Source organism: Jatropha curcas, chromosome 9, assembly GCF_041381405.1.
Source record: "Jatropha curcas cultivar XTBG-Jc1 chromosome 9, XTBG_Jcur_1.0, whole genome shotgun sequence".
Taxonomy (NCBI): Eukaryota; Viridiplantae; Streptophyta; class Magnoliopsida; order Malpighiales; family Euphorbiaceae; genus Jatropha; species Jatropha curcas.
Window position 1 is genome coordinate 9,068,214 of NC_143159.1, and position 19,050 is coordinate 9,087,263.

At 31.6% G+C, this 19,050-nt stretch overlaps 3 protein-coding genes across 4 annotated transcripts; 2 read left to right on the plus strand and 1 right to left on the minus strand.

Annotated features, from left to right (window-relative positions):
* The first annotated feature begins 3,201 nt into the window (after nucleotides 1–3,201).
* LOC105640946 (protein TRIGALACTOSYLDIACYLGLYCEROL 1, chloroplastic-like) lies at nucleotides 3,202–4,075 on the plus strand. The gene has a single exon (XM_037640251.2). It carries the CDS (start codon nucleotides 3,253–3,255, stop codon nucleotides 3,691–3,693), a length of 441 nt encoding a protein of 146 aa, XP_037496179.2. The 5' UTR covers nucleotides 3,202–3,252; the 3' UTR covers nucleotides 3,694–4,075.
* Nucleotides 4,076–7,894: 3,819 nt separating this feature from the next.
* LOC149493576 (uncharacterized) lies at nucleotides 7,895–11,307 on the plus strand. Its single transcript, XM_089725943.1, has 6 exons — nucleotides 7,895–8,128; nucleotides 8,246–8,938; nucleotides 9,048–9,247; nucleotides 9,332–9,471; nucleotides 9,563–9,651; nucleotides 9,982–11,307. Exons 1-6 carry the CDS (start codon nucleotides 7,895–7,897, stop codon nucleotides 11,305–11,307), a joined length of 2,682 nt encoding a protein of 893 aa, XP_089582069.1.
* A 2,965-nt stretch (nucleotides 11,308–14,272) lies between these two features.
* Nucleotides 14,273–18,019, minus strand: LOC105640938 (Cupredoxin superfamily protein). 2 transcript variants are annotated; one of them, XM_089725911.1, is made up of 4 exons: nucleotides 17,715–18,019; nucleotides 17,453–17,568; nucleotides 16,478–16,795; nucleotides 14,273–14,468 (listed from the first exon to the last, which is right to left on the minus strand). In XM_089725911.1, exons 1-4 carry the CDS (start codon nucleotides 17,833–17,835, stop codon nucleotides 14,412–14,414), a joined length of 612 nt encoding a protein of 203 aa, XP_089582037.1. In that variant the 5' UTR covers nucleotides 17,836–18,019; the 3' UTR covers nucleotides 14,273–14,411. The 2 variants fall into 2 exon arrangements, with proteins under 2 accessions (XP_089582037.1, XP_089582036.1); XM_089725910.1 differs by having other exon boundaries at nucleotides 16,478–16,888; nucleotides 17,715–18,017.
* Nucleotides 18,020–19,050: the final 1,031 nt, after the last annotated feature.

Genomic DNA, 19,050 nt, shown 5'->3' on the forward strand with positions numbered 1-19,050 from the left:
TTAGACTAGTTTTTCAGCCCTATGCATAAATTCACCTCGTATTATATGTGAAAAAAACTTCACGACACTCTCAAATTTTTACTTTAACCTATCGAATACATCAACTTATAAAATTGCACCAATTAAATATTTCAACTTATAAAATTATTTTATTCCATATTCAAATTTAGAAAATTAGATCGATTAAATACTTATTAGATAGTTGAAAAATGTGAAAATTATTGTTCCAAAAATTATATTAAAAGTGAATATTTTTTTATATAAATGCCAAAATAATAAAAAAAATGTTATTGTTAGTATGAAGAAGGGTACAAATTCACAACTTTAGGGCATAACAGATCTCTTATAAAATTTAGGGCACCAAGGTTTTTTCATAAAATACATGAGTGAGTTGATTTTCGCCATAGTTTTTTTTTTCCGCAAATATAAGTTGTTTGGGAATATTATGAAGTAATTAATGAACTTTTCTTAATTTTACCTTATATATACCTCTCTGTTCACAAATATAAATCATTTTAGGACTATTTTTTTGTCTATAAATGTAAGTCGTTTTGAGAATATATATGAGTAATTAATAAATTTTTTTATTGACCTTTATTTATATTAAATGAATAACTATCTTTATAATTTTCTAAAAGATAATTTACTCAAATTAGTAAACATTTTATTAAAATTTATGAGAACCAATTGTTTCCTTAATCACTATGCAACAACTTAAATGACTTATATTTGTGAACATGGGAGTATTACACACATTAATGTAAATAATGTGGGATAAAAGTAATTTAGTCAAATTAATGAACTTTTTGTTTTAATATTGGAGAATTAGTTGCTTTCTTAATCACTATACAAAAACTTTAAACGATTTATATTTGTAAGAGATTATATTTTGGCATAAATTTTTTAGTATGTAAATTTATTACAAATTTTATTTATGGTATTAATTGGTTTATATAATTGTTAATTATTATAAATTCATTATATATATTTTTGGTTTATATCACACGTAAATTCTGCTCACGTTGCATCAGGCCTGAGCAATTAGATTTTTGTATTGAGTTAAAAATTATTATTTCTAAATTTATATTAAAGAATAAATGAACCAAATATTTACTGTGCAGATTCAATTAAATTCTACATTTTAAATTATATGAAAATTCATCAATAAATCCATTATATTTCATTTACTACTGATCTAATTTCTTGTAACTTAATCTTACTCTTGTAAAACCTGCTTTGATTTATTTATTTTGAGTGAAAACTGAATTTTTCATTTCAAAATCTACTTACTTCTCCTTTTCTCAGTTTTGATATGTTATGATTTGATTTTGTTCTCTTCGATTTTCATATATTAGTTCTTAAAACTGAAACATTCAATTGCTCTTAAAACGAATATCTTCTCTCAGTTTTGTTATTACTGATTTTAAGGCATTATTTTCTGGTATCACCAAAGCCGATTTCAATAAAATGACCTCTTGTTCTCTGTGTTTAGTTTTGCTTCTTCTCTTTTTTCTTTTTTCTTTTTTTTTTTTTTAATTCTGAGATTGTGATCAAACCGATAGCTCTTCTTGCATTTTCTTAAGAATTTGCTACTAATAAAAAAAAAATCTGCAATATTCTAAAATTCTGGATTGAAATTGTATTTGCATTGATATTTGCTTATGCCTTTTTTTAATATGGGTCTTTGTCTCTGATGAATGTGAATATTACTGCTGCACTGTGATTTTAATTGTTCATAATCATGGCTGATTATCGTTTATCACTGTGACTATTGTTGCTCTTTGCTGCTGGTTTTGTGTTGGTTGCTGGTGGTGGTTGTGCTTATTATGGTGGATGGGTTATTGAGTGGTTTATTTGTGGTGGCTGTGAACTGTTGTTGGCGGGATGGGCTTTGTCTTGACTGTTTGTGGCAGAGGGGATAAAAATGGTCTGAAAATTTGTTAAAGAATGGTTCCTCTCTGTGATGTGTAGGGATTATGGCTCTCTCTTTGTGATTTGAGATTTGTGGATTTGGTTATTGGATAATCGTTATACTTGATTCATGGATTGATATTTATGATATTTGGTTAATGGAAAATGGCTCTCTCTTTGTGATTTGAGATTTATGGACTGATTTTTTGTGCATTTGGTTATTGGATTAATCATGATATTGCTTATGTATTGATATTTGATTATTGATTGATAGTGGTTAATGGATAATGGTTCTTTCTTCGTGATTTGAGATTTATGGGTTGATTATTCGGTTAGTAATGATATTTGATTATTCGATTAGTCATGATATTTGATTATTGATTCACGGATTGATATTCGGTTAGTCATGATATTTGATTATTGATTCACAGATTGATATTCGGTTAGTCATGATATTTGATTATTGATTCACGGATTGATATTTATGATGTATTGGATTATTGGATTGGTCATGATATTTGATTATGGATTGATATTTTGTTATATAACTGGTTTATTGAGTTTTTTGTCTTTCAATTTTAAATGCTTAAGTAGTTAGATGTTATAAATTTTGGTAGATGTTCTGCATAAATGTGAAGCTTCTTTTTTTTTTTTTTTTTTTTTTTTTTAATGTTATATGGAGTGGAAGAATTTAGAAGGCAATATAAAAAGATAACATAAACTTTAGGACCTTTCATGTGGCATTTAATGATTCCACAATTGGTTTCTCATTTATATCATCATGGAGCTACATCAAGCAAAATGGGCGGATGGAGATTAAAACCTTGAATTCCAGTCAACTCCGCTTCACTGTTAGAGCACCCATTTATAAGTTTCTATTACATGAGCGGCAAACCAAATTGTTTGTGACCCCTAACACAAATGATGGTCACCCATAATTCTCTCTGTTAGATGAAGAAACAAATACTAATCACGCACCTGACTCTGAAGTACCGACATTCTTGAGCAAATGGTCACCTCCTGGGTACCTTTGTGGGGGACTGTCTGTTCTTGTCTTGGCAGGATAGGTAATCATCAGGCCTTTAAAGGGCAAAATTCACTGGAGAAATACTCTTCAACAGCTAGAGATAGTTGGACCAAAATCAGTTGGGGTTTGTCTTTTGACCTCTGCATTTGTCGGCATGGCTTTCACCATTCAGTTAGAGAATTTATCAGACTGGGACTGCAATGATCTGTTGGCGGTGTTTTAGTACTAGCCTTTTCAAGGGAATCGAGCCCTGTGGTCACATCAATTGTTGTCGCGGGCGGATTGGGAGTGCCTTTGCAGCAGAGTTGGGAACAATGCAAGTTTCTAGGCAAACCGACACACTGAGAGTTCTCGGCACAAATCCTGTTGATTATTTCGTGACGCCTAGAGTTATTGCTTCCTGTCTTGCTCTGCCATTGTTGACTTTGATGTGTTTCACAGTAGAGTTGGCATCTAGTGCTTTGCTAGCTGATGGTGTTTTTGGAGTAAGAATTAACATTATACTAGATTCAGCAAAGAGAGTACTTAGATTGTGGGATCTAATAAGTGCGATGATCAAATCACAAGTTTTGGGTGCAATCATATCAATCGTGAGTTGTGCTTGGGGAGTAACTACTTCAGGAGGCGCCAAAGGCCTCGGAGAATCGACAACTTCAGCCGTGGTTATTTCACTCGTTGGTATCTTTATTGCTGATTTTGCAGTATCATATTGCTTCTTCCGGGGAATTGGAGATTCTCTGAAAAATGCTATGTGATCAAATTGAATTACTGTTGTTGGTTTAGATCGCAGGTCCTGTTTCCAATCAACAGTGTGAAAAGAAAAGAAATACCAATGGTCCTAGTTGTGAAATTTGCATACTTCATCAGCTATTCAGTGGTTTCACTTTTTTATCTCGTATTAATCCCATAAAAACAAGGAGCTTGGACTTAGGTAAAACATTAGTTCCTGGTATAAATAGGGAAAATTAAAGTATGACACTGTCTTTTATGAAATACTATTAGTCAGTTTTTATATTTTTGGAAATATATTAAAATCCTCTTATAATTCACTTCCTGTGGGAGTATAAGGTTTTGTTCAGTTTTTGTATCTTTTATATTAAGTGCTTTATAAAATAACGAAAATATTGTTTTTCTCTCTTCACTTTTGGTATATTTTTAAAGCATATAGACAGATTAATTATATTTCTCAAACAGTAGAAACTTTAATGTAATTCTTCTTGTCTAAAATTTTAATCTCTCTCCTTTGATCTCTTTGTTTTCTTATTGGCTTAACGGAAAAGATACAAAAATCGAACAGAAAGATCTAAAAATATAATGAAAGCAAAACATATGGACAAATAGAAAGACCTAAAAACGTAATAAAAGCAAAACATAGAGATAAATTAATATATTTTTTAAAAAATATAGACAAACTAATTATATTTTAAAAACCATACGGACCGCATTGTAATTTTTCTGGATAAAAATTAGTTGGGGTCAGTCGAATATCACTAATATAAATGATAAGGTGTTAAATTTGCATAAATCTCTTGTTTGGTTTGGGTGAAAATAATAAGGACCCTTTCTATTCTATTTTCGCTCCATTTTAAGAGGAAAATAAATAGTAATTTTACACTCTTATCTTACTTTCACCCTTATTACTTCCCCTCGTCGTGGCATAAGTCTTTAACCCAAATGGGTTGAGTGGTCATCACCGGTTCATCACTAACCAGTGGCAATAATTATTGACTTGCAATAATTAAATGTCAGTCACAATAATTCCCATGCTCCAAAAGTGCTCAATCTCCATTTTCATCGACCTTTTAGAGTCGTTTGGTTGCCGGGTTAGCCAAGACCTCCCATGTGATCCCTCTGCTCTATGCTCCTTTTCTTCTCCACTTAGAGCATTGATGTTCTCCCTAAAGGATTTTTTTTACCAGTTGATTCCTCCATTTTTTGATGGCTTTGACAAAATAGTTATACTTCCTTTTTATAGTGTTGTCTAATTTCGATGTTCCTGAATCACTGAACATGCATGAATTCTGGGGATAACATCAAAACATATATTATATATATTTTGCCTATAATATGTGGCATCTTTATCGACTTATACTAATGGAATTAATTTATGCTTGAATTGTGCATAATCTTCGAATAAATTTCTTTTAATAGTGATGATTGCAGATCTCAAACTCATAATATTGCAGATAAAGTTCATTTGATAATACAATTTACTTTCGCTTATCCAATCATCTATTAATACGATGATTTACCTACATTTAGTGAATGACCCATTGATATACCAAATTAATCCAATAAAATTAATTGATGTACATGCAAGTATTATTATCTTTTCACAAGAAAATAAAAAATATATAAATTAATAAAAATTATGAGAATCTTTCAAATGCCAATTCACAATTGGTTTGAGTATGGTGGTCTCCTACACCAGATATGGTACAAGTAATCTTACATCTCCATTTTTTTTAATTTTAGTTTTCCCAAATGTGTTCCTCTCTATATTAAAAATTACATAAATTTATTTATTAAATTATAAAATCTAATTACAAGATCAAGTAAAAATATGGTTGAATTTTTTCACTGTGCTCAACAGATTTTTACATAGTTCATTCTAAATTAAAGAAAAAAAAATTATCTCAAACATTAAAAAAAAAAGGAAAAGGAAAAGGAAAAAGCAGAGAGAATTTCAATATATTATTTTTCTATGAATTAGAGTTATTCATACATAAAAGAAATCTCATTCCAAATCAAACCAAAAAAAAAAAAAAAAATTTACATCAATTGTTGGACCATATTTAAAACTTTGGGCAATCCATTCTTGCTCACCATTTGTTTATTTAATTTGAGTTGAAATTAAGTTAAAAGCCATGACAATGTAAAGGACATGTTAATTAAATTATTGGGAGCTATGGAATAATATGGGAAAGATTTATCTACATTCAGTATATGGAGTCTATTTTGATTCTCGATGCACTAAATTAATTAAAAATAAATTTTTAGTTTAATAAAGATATTTTTTATCATTATCACATGTAGAAAATACTTATCTACATTCAATACATGGACTTACGCTACAACCAAATCAATTAAAAATATACTTTAAATTTAACGAGAGTATTCGCTTGGTGTACGAGACCATTCATACTCCAGGTGTAGCAAGTTTTATCCATCTTATATACTGCAGGAGAGGGAGTCATCGTCCTTTAAGTTTTTTAAAATTTAATTTTCTCCATTGAAAAATGTATGTGTTTACGTTCATTCATATTGATCCCTGACAACACAAACAACAGTACCATTACATAGGGACAATCGGTTCTGTCGTTTTCACTGACAAAGGCCAATCAATATAAAAGATATGTAGTCCTTAAGTGAGAGCATTCTACTTCGATTTTCCGAGGGATGTGAACCACTTTGGTACGAGTACAATTAATTCTGTCGTTTTATTGACCGGCGGGGACCTAAGTAAAAGGCTGGTCATTTTCATTATTTTACTCGAATTTGCCAACATGTCTTGTTAAGGGATAGTTTGTATTTAATGATAGATCGTTTTCGTGTTATGTACGGCTTGTCGTTCCGTTGGACAAAAGGAATAATACTGTGTCCAAAGTTTCCTTTTGTTTCATTTAATCTTTCAGATCATAGTCCATTAAAATTTGAGGTATCAGTTATTATCATGTATGTTCATATTAAATTAGGGATTTATATTTATTCCAAGTCTTAACATCAAAGATTATACATAATTATAGTCTATTTTAACAACTTGTTTTTTCCTTTTCTATGATGCATGCTCTTGGTTGTACACTTGTACTGGATTTTATTCCCTTTTGTGCTCTTATTTTTATGATATAATATAATTTCTGTCTGTACAAAGAAAAAGATAAAAATGTTATTTGTTTTTTAATTAATATAATTTCAAATATAAAAAGGTTCTTTGATAAAGTCAATTCATGATATTATGAAATACTAATTATTTTAATTAAGCATATTGTTATCTTATGCTTAATGGAGAATCCTTTTTTTTTTATTATTAGAAAAATCTAATATATTCAAGTACTAACTCCAATCGATAGGCCTCTTCTCTTCTTCCACGGGCCGCTACCAGTGTGCTCTCACTGGTGGTCACCCCTTTTCCTTTTTTTTTTTTTTTTTTTTAATTTTTTGCAAATAATCTTCAGATCTAATTATATATTTGAGTTATTGTCACTTATATATTGGGATTTATTATTGCCCATATATACGGATTTTGTCCTCAGATCTATTTCTGAGTTATTGTTATCACCATTATGGTGATTTTTTCTAACGTCTTTTATTATTTAGGTAGTTATGTAGAAAGAAGTGTAGATTTACTCTCCAATAGAAGGAATAAATTTGAAGGTAATCAGATCGGACTTGTAGAAAAATCATGGAGTCAACCAGTGGCCATGAATAGCCATAAAGTGGAGCAAGCGATCGCCTATGGTATAAATATTATGCTCTGTCAATTCAATCAGATACTTCAAATCAAGATTATATTTTTTTATTCTTTATATAAGTGATTTATTATTAGGTTTCCTATACAAAAATATAAAAATATATTGATCCGTATCTCAGTTTCCAATTAATGAATTGATTTTTCTAAAAAAAGAAAATCATGTCGATAGGGTCCCTATTTAAAGCTAATCTGGTTATATTAGGTAAAAAAAATATGATGAAGACCTCTTAAATGAAACAAGAAACATTAATGGAAAAATCCTACTTGATCAAATTATTAACATTAAATAATTAGGGGCTATATATTTAATTTAATTATTTCACATTGCTTATTGTTTTTAATAATATTACTCATATTATCAATTATACTTATTTCAACTTAGTCAATTCACGTTTGTATATGGGTTCCCTGAACAGCATAGGAAGCCAGACACCTGGACTCTCCTTAAAACTCTAGCTAGTCAGCACAACCTTCCTTGGCTTCTAATGGGCGACTTTAATAATCTACTTGCAGATGACGAGAAGATAGGGGGCCACCCTTATGAGCTACGTAATCTTGAGGGGTTTCGGGAAGCGCTGGAGGTGTGTCGGGTCTCCGATCTTGGTATGGTAGGGTATCCGTTTACATCGCGGTCTGGTAGGGGACGTAATAAAATTGAGGAAAGACTGGACCGAATGGTGGCTTCAGATACATGGTCTCGCTTTTTCCCAAATGCTTCGGTTCACAACTTAATTAGTGGCACATCGGACCATTCTCCATTATTGCTTTTAGTGGGCACTGACCTAAGGACTAAAAGACAAGTTAGCTTCAGGTTTGAAAATGCATGGATTGGGTAGCCTAACCTTGATGAGACTGTTATTCATAATTGGGCTCGAGGAGCCCACAGGGATGTGATGGGTAAACTGCAAGCATACAGAGCTGGGTTGCAAATTTGGGGACGTGACTTACGTAGCATGTTCCTTAAAGAAATTAAATTGCTTAAAACCCGACTTAATGGCTTTCGAGTCCACCAGCGCAATGACAGTTCAAAGGAGTACTTTTTAATACAAAAGCAGCTTGGTGATTTGCTTCTTAAAGAAGAGCAGCATTGGAAACAGCGATCAAAAATATTCTGGCTTGCCCATGGGGACAAAAATACCAGGTACTTTCACTCCTCAGCTTCTTCACGTAAAAAATTAAACTATCTTCCAGGTATCCGAGACTCAAGAGGTGACTGGAAGGAAGAACCGAGGGATATGCATACTGTGCTTCTAGAATACTTCACTAAACTATTTACGGCCACACCTGTTCAGTCTAGTCCTGTTCTTGAGCATGTTAATTCTCGGGTCACTGAATCTGATAATGACAGTCTTATGGCCCCTTTTCTTGATGAGGAGTTTCGATCGGCGGTATTTCAAATGCACCCGGACAAAAGTCCTGGCCCTGATGGGTTCAATCCGTGTTTCTTTCAGAAATTTTGGTCAGTTGTGGGTTCAGATGTTACTACTAGCTGTAAACGGTGGATTGCACAGGGCTCTTTTCCTAATCTGGTGAATGAGACCACCATTGTGCTAATTCCAAAAATTGATAAAACCTGAATTTGTTAAAGATCTGCGGCCAATTTCCCTATGTAATGTCTTATATAAGATTGTGGCAAAGGTCTTAGCTAATCGGATGAAGCATGTCCTGAGGAAAATTGTCTCTCCATCTCAGTCCACTTTTGTACCTGGGAGGCTAATTACGGACAATGTAATTCTTGCTTTTGAAACAATACATTCTATGAAAAGCCGTGGGAGGAGTCAAGAACAAACAGCGGCTTTGAAGATTGATATTAGTAAGGCATATGATCGAGTTGACTGGTCTTACCTAGAAGCTATAATGATAAGACTCGGGTTCTGTTCTGAGTTTATTCAGCTGATTATGATGTGTGTTACATCAGTCAGGTATCATGTGCTTGTTAATGGTGAAAGTGTTGGTCCTATTACTCCATCTTGTGGGTTGAGACAGGGGGTGCCCTCTATCTCCATACTTGTTTCTGCTATGTTCAGAGGGGCTTTCGACTCCATTTATGCATGCAGAGGCTGTAGGGTCAATCCATGGGGGTCGTATTTGTCGAGCTGCTCCGAGGTTGTCTCATCTCTTATTTGCTAACGATAATCTGTTTTTCTTTAAAGCTAAAGCAGAAGAAGCTACAGCGGTTGCAAATATCTTAAAACAGTACGAAGCAGCATCAGGACAGGGTGTGAACTTGCAAAAATCGAGGGTTTTTTTTGGCTCTAATGTGGAAGTCTCGGTTAAAGAGCAGATTATCAATATTTTACAAGTCTCTTAACCCTTAAACCATGGCATATACCTAGGACTCCCTTCCCTAGTTGGACGAAACAAGAAGGCGGTCTTCTCCTTTCTTCGAGATAGATTGAGAAAGATCATTTCTCGATGGAGCCACAGACTCCTTTCTAAGGCGGGAAAGGAAGTAATGATTAAAACTGTAGCTCAGGCGATTCCATCCTACTGCATGAGTACTTTCCTTCTCCCTATTTCCCTCTGTGGCGAACTGCAAAGAATTATGAATTCTTTTTGGTGGGGTACACAGGGTCCAAGCGGTAAAGGAATTCCTTGGCTCTGTTGGGACCGAATGTGTGTGGGAAAGACTATGGGCGGCCTTGGCTTCAGACATCTCTATTCCTTTAACATTGCCCTAGTTGGTAAACAGATTTGGCGACTTGTCACCGAGCCGAATACTCTTCTATATTCCGTTCTCAGAGCAAAATATTTTCCGAGGGAGAATGTTTTGGATGCGCCCCTAGGGCATAATCCCAGCCTTATATGGAGGAGCATGGTCTCGGCTAAGTCACTTCTCAAAAGAGGGTATAGATGGAGAATTGGCAACGGTTCAAGCGTTAACATTTGGCATGACCCGTGGTTACCAAATGATAATGATTTCTACCCACGTAGCCCTATTGTCCCTGGTTCTGAGAACATATCAGTTGGGAATCTAAGGATGTTTAATGGTTGGAATGTGGATTTAATTGCCGGACTGTTCCTTCCAGAGGAGGTGTCACAGGTTCTATCCATCCCGTTTACTCGGGCTACACAGGCAGATACACTAATATGGAACTTCTCTACTTCAGGGGAATATCTTGTTAAATCAGGCTACAAACTTGTCCTGCCTAATTTTATGGAACCTGAAGCACTTGCATCTTCGCCAATTTGGGCTAAATTATGGCAATTAGATTCCCCACCGAAGGTTAAGCACTGGTTGTGGCGAGCGTGTCGTAATATTTTACCAACGAAATCTATACTTTTTGGCAAGCGGATTACGGAGGATGACCATTGCCCTTTTTGCGGCGAAACCGAGACAACAATGCACATGCTATTCCTTTGTGAAAAAGCTCGACTGTGTTGGACTTTGACAAGGATTCCGTTGGATGGATTAGCCACTAGTTTTAGTGATACTCTATTGGGCTTTATCAATCGGAGCAGTGATGATCACTGCTTGTTATTTGGAGTGTTGTGCTACTTTATCTGGTTTGACAGAAACCGGCGTGTTTGGCAACAAACTAATATTGCTCCTTACAACATTGTCATGGCAGCTACCAGCTTTCTTAGAGAATGGAAGAACGCGCAGATTGATCGAAGCAATTCCTCTATATCGTCGGCTTCAATTCCGACACGGGCTCCTCCTCCGACTGGGGTTGTAAAGTGTAACTTTGATGCAACTGTCCATATGACTGAGGGTCGTTCATTGTATGATGGCCTTGTTCGAAATGCAGCTGGACAGTTCTTGGTAGCTTGCACGGGTCATTTTGCGGGGGTGCTAAAACCTCACATTGCAGAGGCCATCGGCCTTAGGGAGGTTCTATCTTGGTTGCTCACGAGATCTATTGGTAGGATTCTGGTGGAAACTGATTGTCTGTGACTCTTTCAAGCCGTAACTACTAGTTTTGATTCTTATTCCGACTGGGCACCAGTGCTAGAAGAGATTAAACAACTGCTTTTTCAAGTACCAACTAGTGAATTGGTTTGGGTTAGGAGGCAAGGTAACAAGCTTGCACATGCTCTTGCTCGTGTGGCATGTTTACATCCTTGTTTCCGTCTATGTGACTCGACTCCCCAATGTATTACAGATCTTATTTCTCATGATTTATTATAAATATATGATCTTATTTACCTTCAAAAAAAAAAAAAAAACTTAGTCAATTCACTACATAAGGGATTTATAATTAATTCGATTAGTTCTATTAGGATTTAAAATGATTTTAATTTCTTTAAGTGTTAATATTTTTTCTTAATTTCCATTCACTTATATAAGAAATATACACTTATTCAATTTATGACATTAGAATTTCTACTTAATACGTAATGTTAATATTGCGGATTTAAAATAATTTTAACTATATATTTCACCATTAGAATTCTTGATCCAATTACTCAGAGCATCTCTAATGCTAATGTAAATTATGGTTGATTTGTCATATGGAATAAAATGTGTGAATAGTGATTTTGCTGAATATCTATTTATAGACATTAAATTTTAAAAATCTCTTCAATGAACTACTTCCAGATCATCTTGCATCCTCTTTCTTCTTTTCTTCTCTAGATCCATAATTTAATATATATACAACCAATCACTATAGACCAATAAATGTTCATATTATCTAAGAGGCCCTCTAGAAATAGAAGGTATGGTAGAAAATGTTTTTTTTTTTTTTTTTGACACCTCAATTTGACATATCGAATAGACATTAGCATTAGAATGTAGTTTTGAAAAACCTTTCTATTTTTATAATGTGGCAATTAATCTCTATTAATTTCTATTACCATATAATGAATTATCATTTAAGTAAGTTTCTTAAGATAAGATTTTATCACTGTAATCTAGGTGAAATTAAAATTGGAGACAAAATGAATAAAGGAAAAAGAATCCAAGATAATGTAAGAGCAAGGCTTGTGCTTTTCCTCTTTAAATATATAGAGCCAGCCAGAAGTGAGAAGGGAGACCCCAGAGAGACAGCACCTTTGAACCCAATGCATGCATGTCCCTTTTGTCCAAATCCACCAATCAAAATTTCATCAGCCTAATGCATAAATTTATCCTTAAATTTTATCTCGGTGAAAAGAGCTATAATATTATGATAAACCAAATATATAAAAATGCCCTCGAACTTCAAAAAAAAAACCTATGATACACTAAAATTTGTGAATAACCTATTATGCCCCTACAGTTATAAAAATTGATAACTTTACACACCTCACACAACAATCCTAGAATAACTAAAAGAGCGTATATACACGCTCGTCAAACGACATCATTTCTTTTTCTTCATCTTCTTCTATCATCTGTCTTTTATCTTTACAATCCTAGAATAACTAAAAGCGTATATACACGCTCATCAAACGACATCGTTTCTTTTTCTTCATCTTCTTCTATCATCTGTCTTTTATCTTTTTGTGATTTTTTTTTTTTTTTTTTGTCTCTCTCTTGCTCTCTGTCCCTCTCTTGTTCCTCTCTTTCTCTTTAGTTATCATTGCGGAATCCAGATGGTCGATGATTCATGCAATGCCAAATCGAGATGGAGAAGGACTCATATAAGGGCATTTGTGTATAAATTGTAGTCGATTGATAAAATAGAGAAGGCAAGCAAGATGAGTTAAATTTCAACAACAGTTTGTTTGTTATTTTCATCAATTTGTGTTTGTTTTGTTTTTATTTTCTTAATTTTTTATGATTTTTCCATTTACATCTCATCTCTTGAATCCTTTTATGACTGTGTTTTTGAATCCGGGAGAGTTTTTCTTCGATTTGGGGTTATTTTTTTATTTTATTATTTGTAAAATATTAATGTTTGAATTTTTTTTTTAAATGATTTTGGAAGAAGGTGGACAAAATAAAATCCTACATTCTTATTTTATGAGTTTTTCTTTTTTGTGTATCTGTAGTTATAAGAAGCTTCTTCCTCCTCCTATGAGTTTCTGCCATTGAAGCATAGTACTATAACTTTTTATAATACAGTTTATTCTTTTCAATGGGAACTTGCAAATTTAGAGAAAATTTTCAACCTTAACGTCAATTTTCATATTAAGATTGAATGAATAGTAAATAAATTAGCATTTTTTATTTGGATTCACTTATTTAATTCAAAATTAAAAACTTTATACTTTTGATTTATTTTGAAGTTTTGGTGAAGAAAATATATTCGCAAAGAACGGTGAAAGATACGGTGGTGGTGAGTGGATTAGAGAAGGAAAAGACATTAAAGTACAAAAAGGCCCACTAATTTTTTTTATTAGTTAAATGCCATCTAAACCCCCTTTTTTTTTAAGGCTTATCAGGAGAATGATTTTCACATCGGGCTTTGAGGTATTTAAATAAAATAAAATTGATAACTATAGAGACATAATAGATCACTCATAAATTTTAAAATATTGTAGAATCTTTTTTTAAAAAAAGTTTAGACGCATTTTTATGTATTTGGTCTATTATAATAATTCCCTCGCAAACTCAAATTTGCACTTAATGATAACATGTCATCAATTGGCATTATCACAAGTTTGCAATCATGCAAAACAGTTAATATAGTCAATATCCAATTAAGTAAAATGGGTCAAAAGAAGGAGGAGAAACATAAAAAGGGAAAATTACTTTACCTAAAAGCATTGGTGTTGGGATTTCAAATTTCATTTCAAATCTATAAAATAAAGAAAAGAGGAAGAATTTTTTTTAAAATTTTTTTTTAGAAAAAAGAAAGGCCCAAAAAGAAAAAGTAGCTAGTAATCAATTGCATGGCTAAATAAAAGATCAAAAAGTGATAATGATTCCAAAGTAGGATCCACATAGCAAATAATAATCATCATACTTAAAAAAAAAAAAAAAAAAAAGCTACTTTGAACTCTTTAACCATAATAATACTAATTAAGTGCATATTTAACCTAGCTAGCTAAGCTATTCATCAAATCAAATCTCTTTTAGCTTTTTACACCAAATTGCTTTGACTCTTTCTCTCTCTTTCTGCTCTTTTTACATTACACTAATAGTGGCAAAACCACACAAATTGTAATCATGTGAGCTCCCACTGCCACCTGCATTTCCACACAAAAATCACACCCGATCAACGTGCCTATCAAACCCAACTCATCATATCATATGCTTCAATTATGTGTATAACTTTAGGGGAAAATTCCGATTTTTTTTTATTAAAATATAATTTTTTTTAAGGAGTGATAAGTTGGTGAAAACTGATTATTGATAGAGTAAATATGTAATGAATGGAGTGTATACGTATAATAACGTAAATGCATGTCAAGATATATAGTTTAGTGATAAGTGCACATACGATCTGACAATAGATTTATGTTCAAATTTATCTCCTAATAATGTAAATATTTAACATTTGAATCTTAGCACTTTTATTAAAAAATTGAAAGAGAAAAATGCCTTTAGGGAGTTATGCTATATAATATGACTAAGGCAAATGAAATAATTTTACAAATAATTTGAGTAACAAAAGTTAATATTTTTCTTTTTAATTAAATCTATCACAACAGTATTTGATTACTGAAATTCGATATTATTATGAAAAATTATTATTTTAAAAAAAATTCGATATTATTATGAAATTCAATGAATTTATGGAAAAAAATATATAAATCATAATAGTATCCATAGTTTATGAATATTTTATTTAATGACTAAATGCGTAGACTCACATCTGTATTTTATGCAAAAAATCTTATGGTCCTCTCAATTTTTATTTTAACCTATTAAATATTTTAATTTATAAATTTATACATATTTGAACAATTTAATTTACAAAATTTTTTTTATTGAACATTACATGTTGTAAAGTTAAATCAATTAAACAATTACTAGATAGTTAAAAATATAAATATTATTATTTCAAAAAATTGCTGCAACTCTTCTAAAAAACTTGCTAAATAGTATTTTTCATATAGAAGCAGCAATAAAGAAAAAAAAAATTATAGCCAGCATGGAAATGTATGCGATCTTTTCAAAATTTATTATGAATTTAGGAAAACAGTAAGTCTTTCCAAATTTGAAATGCCATAATTTTTCATTTAGAGTATGAGTGAATTTATATATTAGGTCTTTCTTTAATTGATATCTCGAAACATAGATGTTATTTCAAAAATAATTAATAAATACAACAAAACGATGACTTAAATGAATATAAAAAAATAAGTTTAAAATATTTTGGTCAAAATTAATTAATGAGATGTTTATATAATTAAGAGTGATAATATTCCATCTTTTTCCCTTTTTTTATGAAATAAACATAATGTTCCGATTTTTTTTTTTTTTTTTTTACGTGAGAATTTAACTTTCTTTCATCCTTAGAAGAGAATGTACTTTTTCGATAATGTTTAATGTATTAACCAAATGCTGTAATCGAACCTCGTCAGTATTCTCAAATCAATTTAAAAGAATTAAGTATTTTTCTCGTAATTTATGAATTTAAAAATTATTCTTTTGATATACTCTATATATTTAACTTTAGTTAATAATTTTAAAATTTTTTGATATTTATTCTATATATTGATTTTTTAAAAAATATATAAGTTTTTTTAAAAAGGAAAAATTATGATATTATTCAAATATTTTACCTAAACATTGCGATTGCATTTTTAGAAATACATAGTTTTATCTTGTATTTTTTGTCTCATTGATGTTAACTCTTTGTATTTTTTTTCCATTAATAAATTAATTATTTATTCTGTTAGTAAATTAATTATTTATCTTTATATTTTTTTTGTCAAAATTAACTAATTTATTCTTAGATTTATTGAATATATTTTGTCCCTATATTAAAATTAAATAATATGTTTTTCTATTTAATTAAAAAATAAAAATTGAGAGAAGGATATAAGAGTACACCGGAAGAAATGTATTTCTAAAAAATAGAGATGTGAACTCCTGTATTGTAAATAATAATATTCCCTTTAAAAAATCAACCAATAAAACTCATATAAATTGGACATGTATTATTTATTTTTTAAATTAAAAGAAATTTCTTTCTTTCGTTTTTTTTTTCCCCTCTTTTTTCACAATGTGTGTGATAGGAGAGCGGTACCTGTTGATGGTGGCCAGAGGCGGGCAAGGGGCGTATGGTGGCGGAGTCAACTTCACCAGTGGGCAAGGGAACAGCAGGATTACTATTTATAAACGGCATGCTGCTGCCGCCACCTTTATCAGATGGAATCACGGTTGGCACTGTCATCGGAGAGCTTGCGCCAACGCTACTGGGTACCGGAGCAGGTGAAGAAGCTTCTTCACGAGGACGGAATGGCCATGGATAAGCTGGAGAAGATGACACTTCACCACCGGAAATGGGTGCTGGAATTGGAGCTGCCGCTGGACTCAGTTCTACTGGTGGTTGCGGTGGAGAGACCTTTATTGACAGTTTTAGAGAGTCTTGATTACAAGATTTCAAAGAGCCATTGTTGAATGTGAAGTAGTAGAAACCAGTGCGTGATGGATGCCACTTTATTTACATTATGACAAAAAAAAACTAAAACTTATTAGCTATTTTATAAAAAGTTCAAAAACTATTCTTTGCATTGTAAAAGAAAATTGATTAGGACCAAAGATTTCAAGAAACTTAGAGAGAAAATTTTCAAGAAATAAAGACAATGCATGAGAGTACAAAGAAAATAAAGAAACTGGAGCCAAAATTTTCAAGAACTTAGAAAAGTTAATCAATGAAGTGAGATTAATTAATTAATTACTTTTTAAAAAGGAATCTAAATTTTGGTAATATTGATACTTGAACTTTCATTATTTTAATTAAATTAACAGTGTCTATGATAATAAATTAAAAATTTTGATTCCATCAATGACATTGTGTGGTCTTTGACTTATAAATCTTTTTTCTAATCCTGCAATTTCATTAAACATAACAAAAAAAAGAAACCAGGAAATTTGAGCCAATTTTCCAAGAACCCAAACAATGCATAGGAGCACAAGAAAAGAAAAACAAGAACCTGGAAAACGTATAAAAAAAATGATTTTTGAGCTGTATTCAGTAAAGAGAGAAAGAGAGAGATACCGTATAGGAGATGGAGTTGGGCTTGGTGAGGAGTGAGGCTTGAGTGAAGTTGCAGAGATTGAAAGCTCTTTGGTTCTGGAAAATGTAGAGGTTGTAGTGATACTTATGTTTAAAAACTGAAAAAAAAAAAAAAAAAAAAAAAAAAGGACATGAACATGAAAATGGAAAAAAAGACAAAAGAGAAGGAACGTTAGTAGGTAGCCAAGAAAGAAACAAGAAACTAAAATCTTTATGGGTTATTACTATTATTTTAAGTACTTACTTATTGAATCACCAACATGAACAGTAGGATTTTTCCATTCTGAAACACCATCTACTAATATTGTTGTGGAATTACAAATTTGAAAGATTAGGGAAAGGAGAAGAGAGAGAAGCAGAAGCATAGTGGAGAAAGAAAATGAAATTTTCAGGGAATCTAATGTTTTTGTAAGTAATAGTTAGAAGGATTTAATTTGAGTAATTATAAGGAAGAAGGAGAAGAAGTTTTTGAAAAATGTGAATTGACTGTTAAAATGTCAGATGTGTTTGGCCTTTGGTGGGAGGAGAAATATGGATGACAGACATAATAGACATTGAAGATTGTGTTTTGTGTCTGTATATATTATTATTATTATTAGTATTATTTTACACAGTAAAAGTTGAAATGATTTTGTTTGTGGAACATCTTACCCACGTCATTAAAAATTTAAAAAAAAAAAAGGGGAAGGGAATAATTAATCTATTAATTAATTAAATGAAGAAAGAAAATTTGGGTGATGAAAAATGATGGGGATTATTATTCTTAAATGATTAGTCCTTTGCCTAGAAAGCCTATAATCACTTCTTCATGTTGTTCTTTTTTTTATTACTATTATTTTCTTGGGAGGAGATGAGGAATCTAATTTTTACTTTCTTCTATGAAATCTCTTCCTTTTCTTTTAGGAATTATTTTAGTGCTTTAATTCTTTAATTTGTACAATGTAATGATGCTTATGGTTTGATGGTTGAGGGAATAAGAAAGTCTGTAAATGTAAAGAAGAGTGCTTTTATGAGTGGAGACGGGTGAGCAAATTGAACCGAACCAAACCAAGGCCATAAAATACAAATCAAACTTTTGAACTGAACCAATCGGTTTTGGTCAATTTTGATCAGTTTTTGCCCTTTTGATTCGGTTTTAAGTTCAACTGAAGAATTTACATGAAAATGACTCAAGCTAAACAATAAATTTGGTTTAAACCGGTTAACCAAACCTCTCAAACACCTAATCAAACCGAACCAAAATGGATTGGGGTTTTTTTTTTTTTTTTTTTGTTCTAGTTGACTTACTCTTATAGTAAGCAAATCTTATCTCTTCTTCAAAAGAAAAAATACAAAGAAGAAAATTAAAGACCAAGATTGGAGCCTCATTCTTTAGTACGATGATCTTCTTAAATAGTGTGTTTTTTTCAACAAATAGTTAATCTGAAACAAAAATTTATGATCATAATAACTTAATATATATCCTAAAAAACAATTTTATTGATTATCTCATCATTTTTTTTAAATCACTATTTGCAAATTACAGCACACGTTCTTGTAGGAATATTATGAGGCTCATATGCATAATTTGATAACAAATA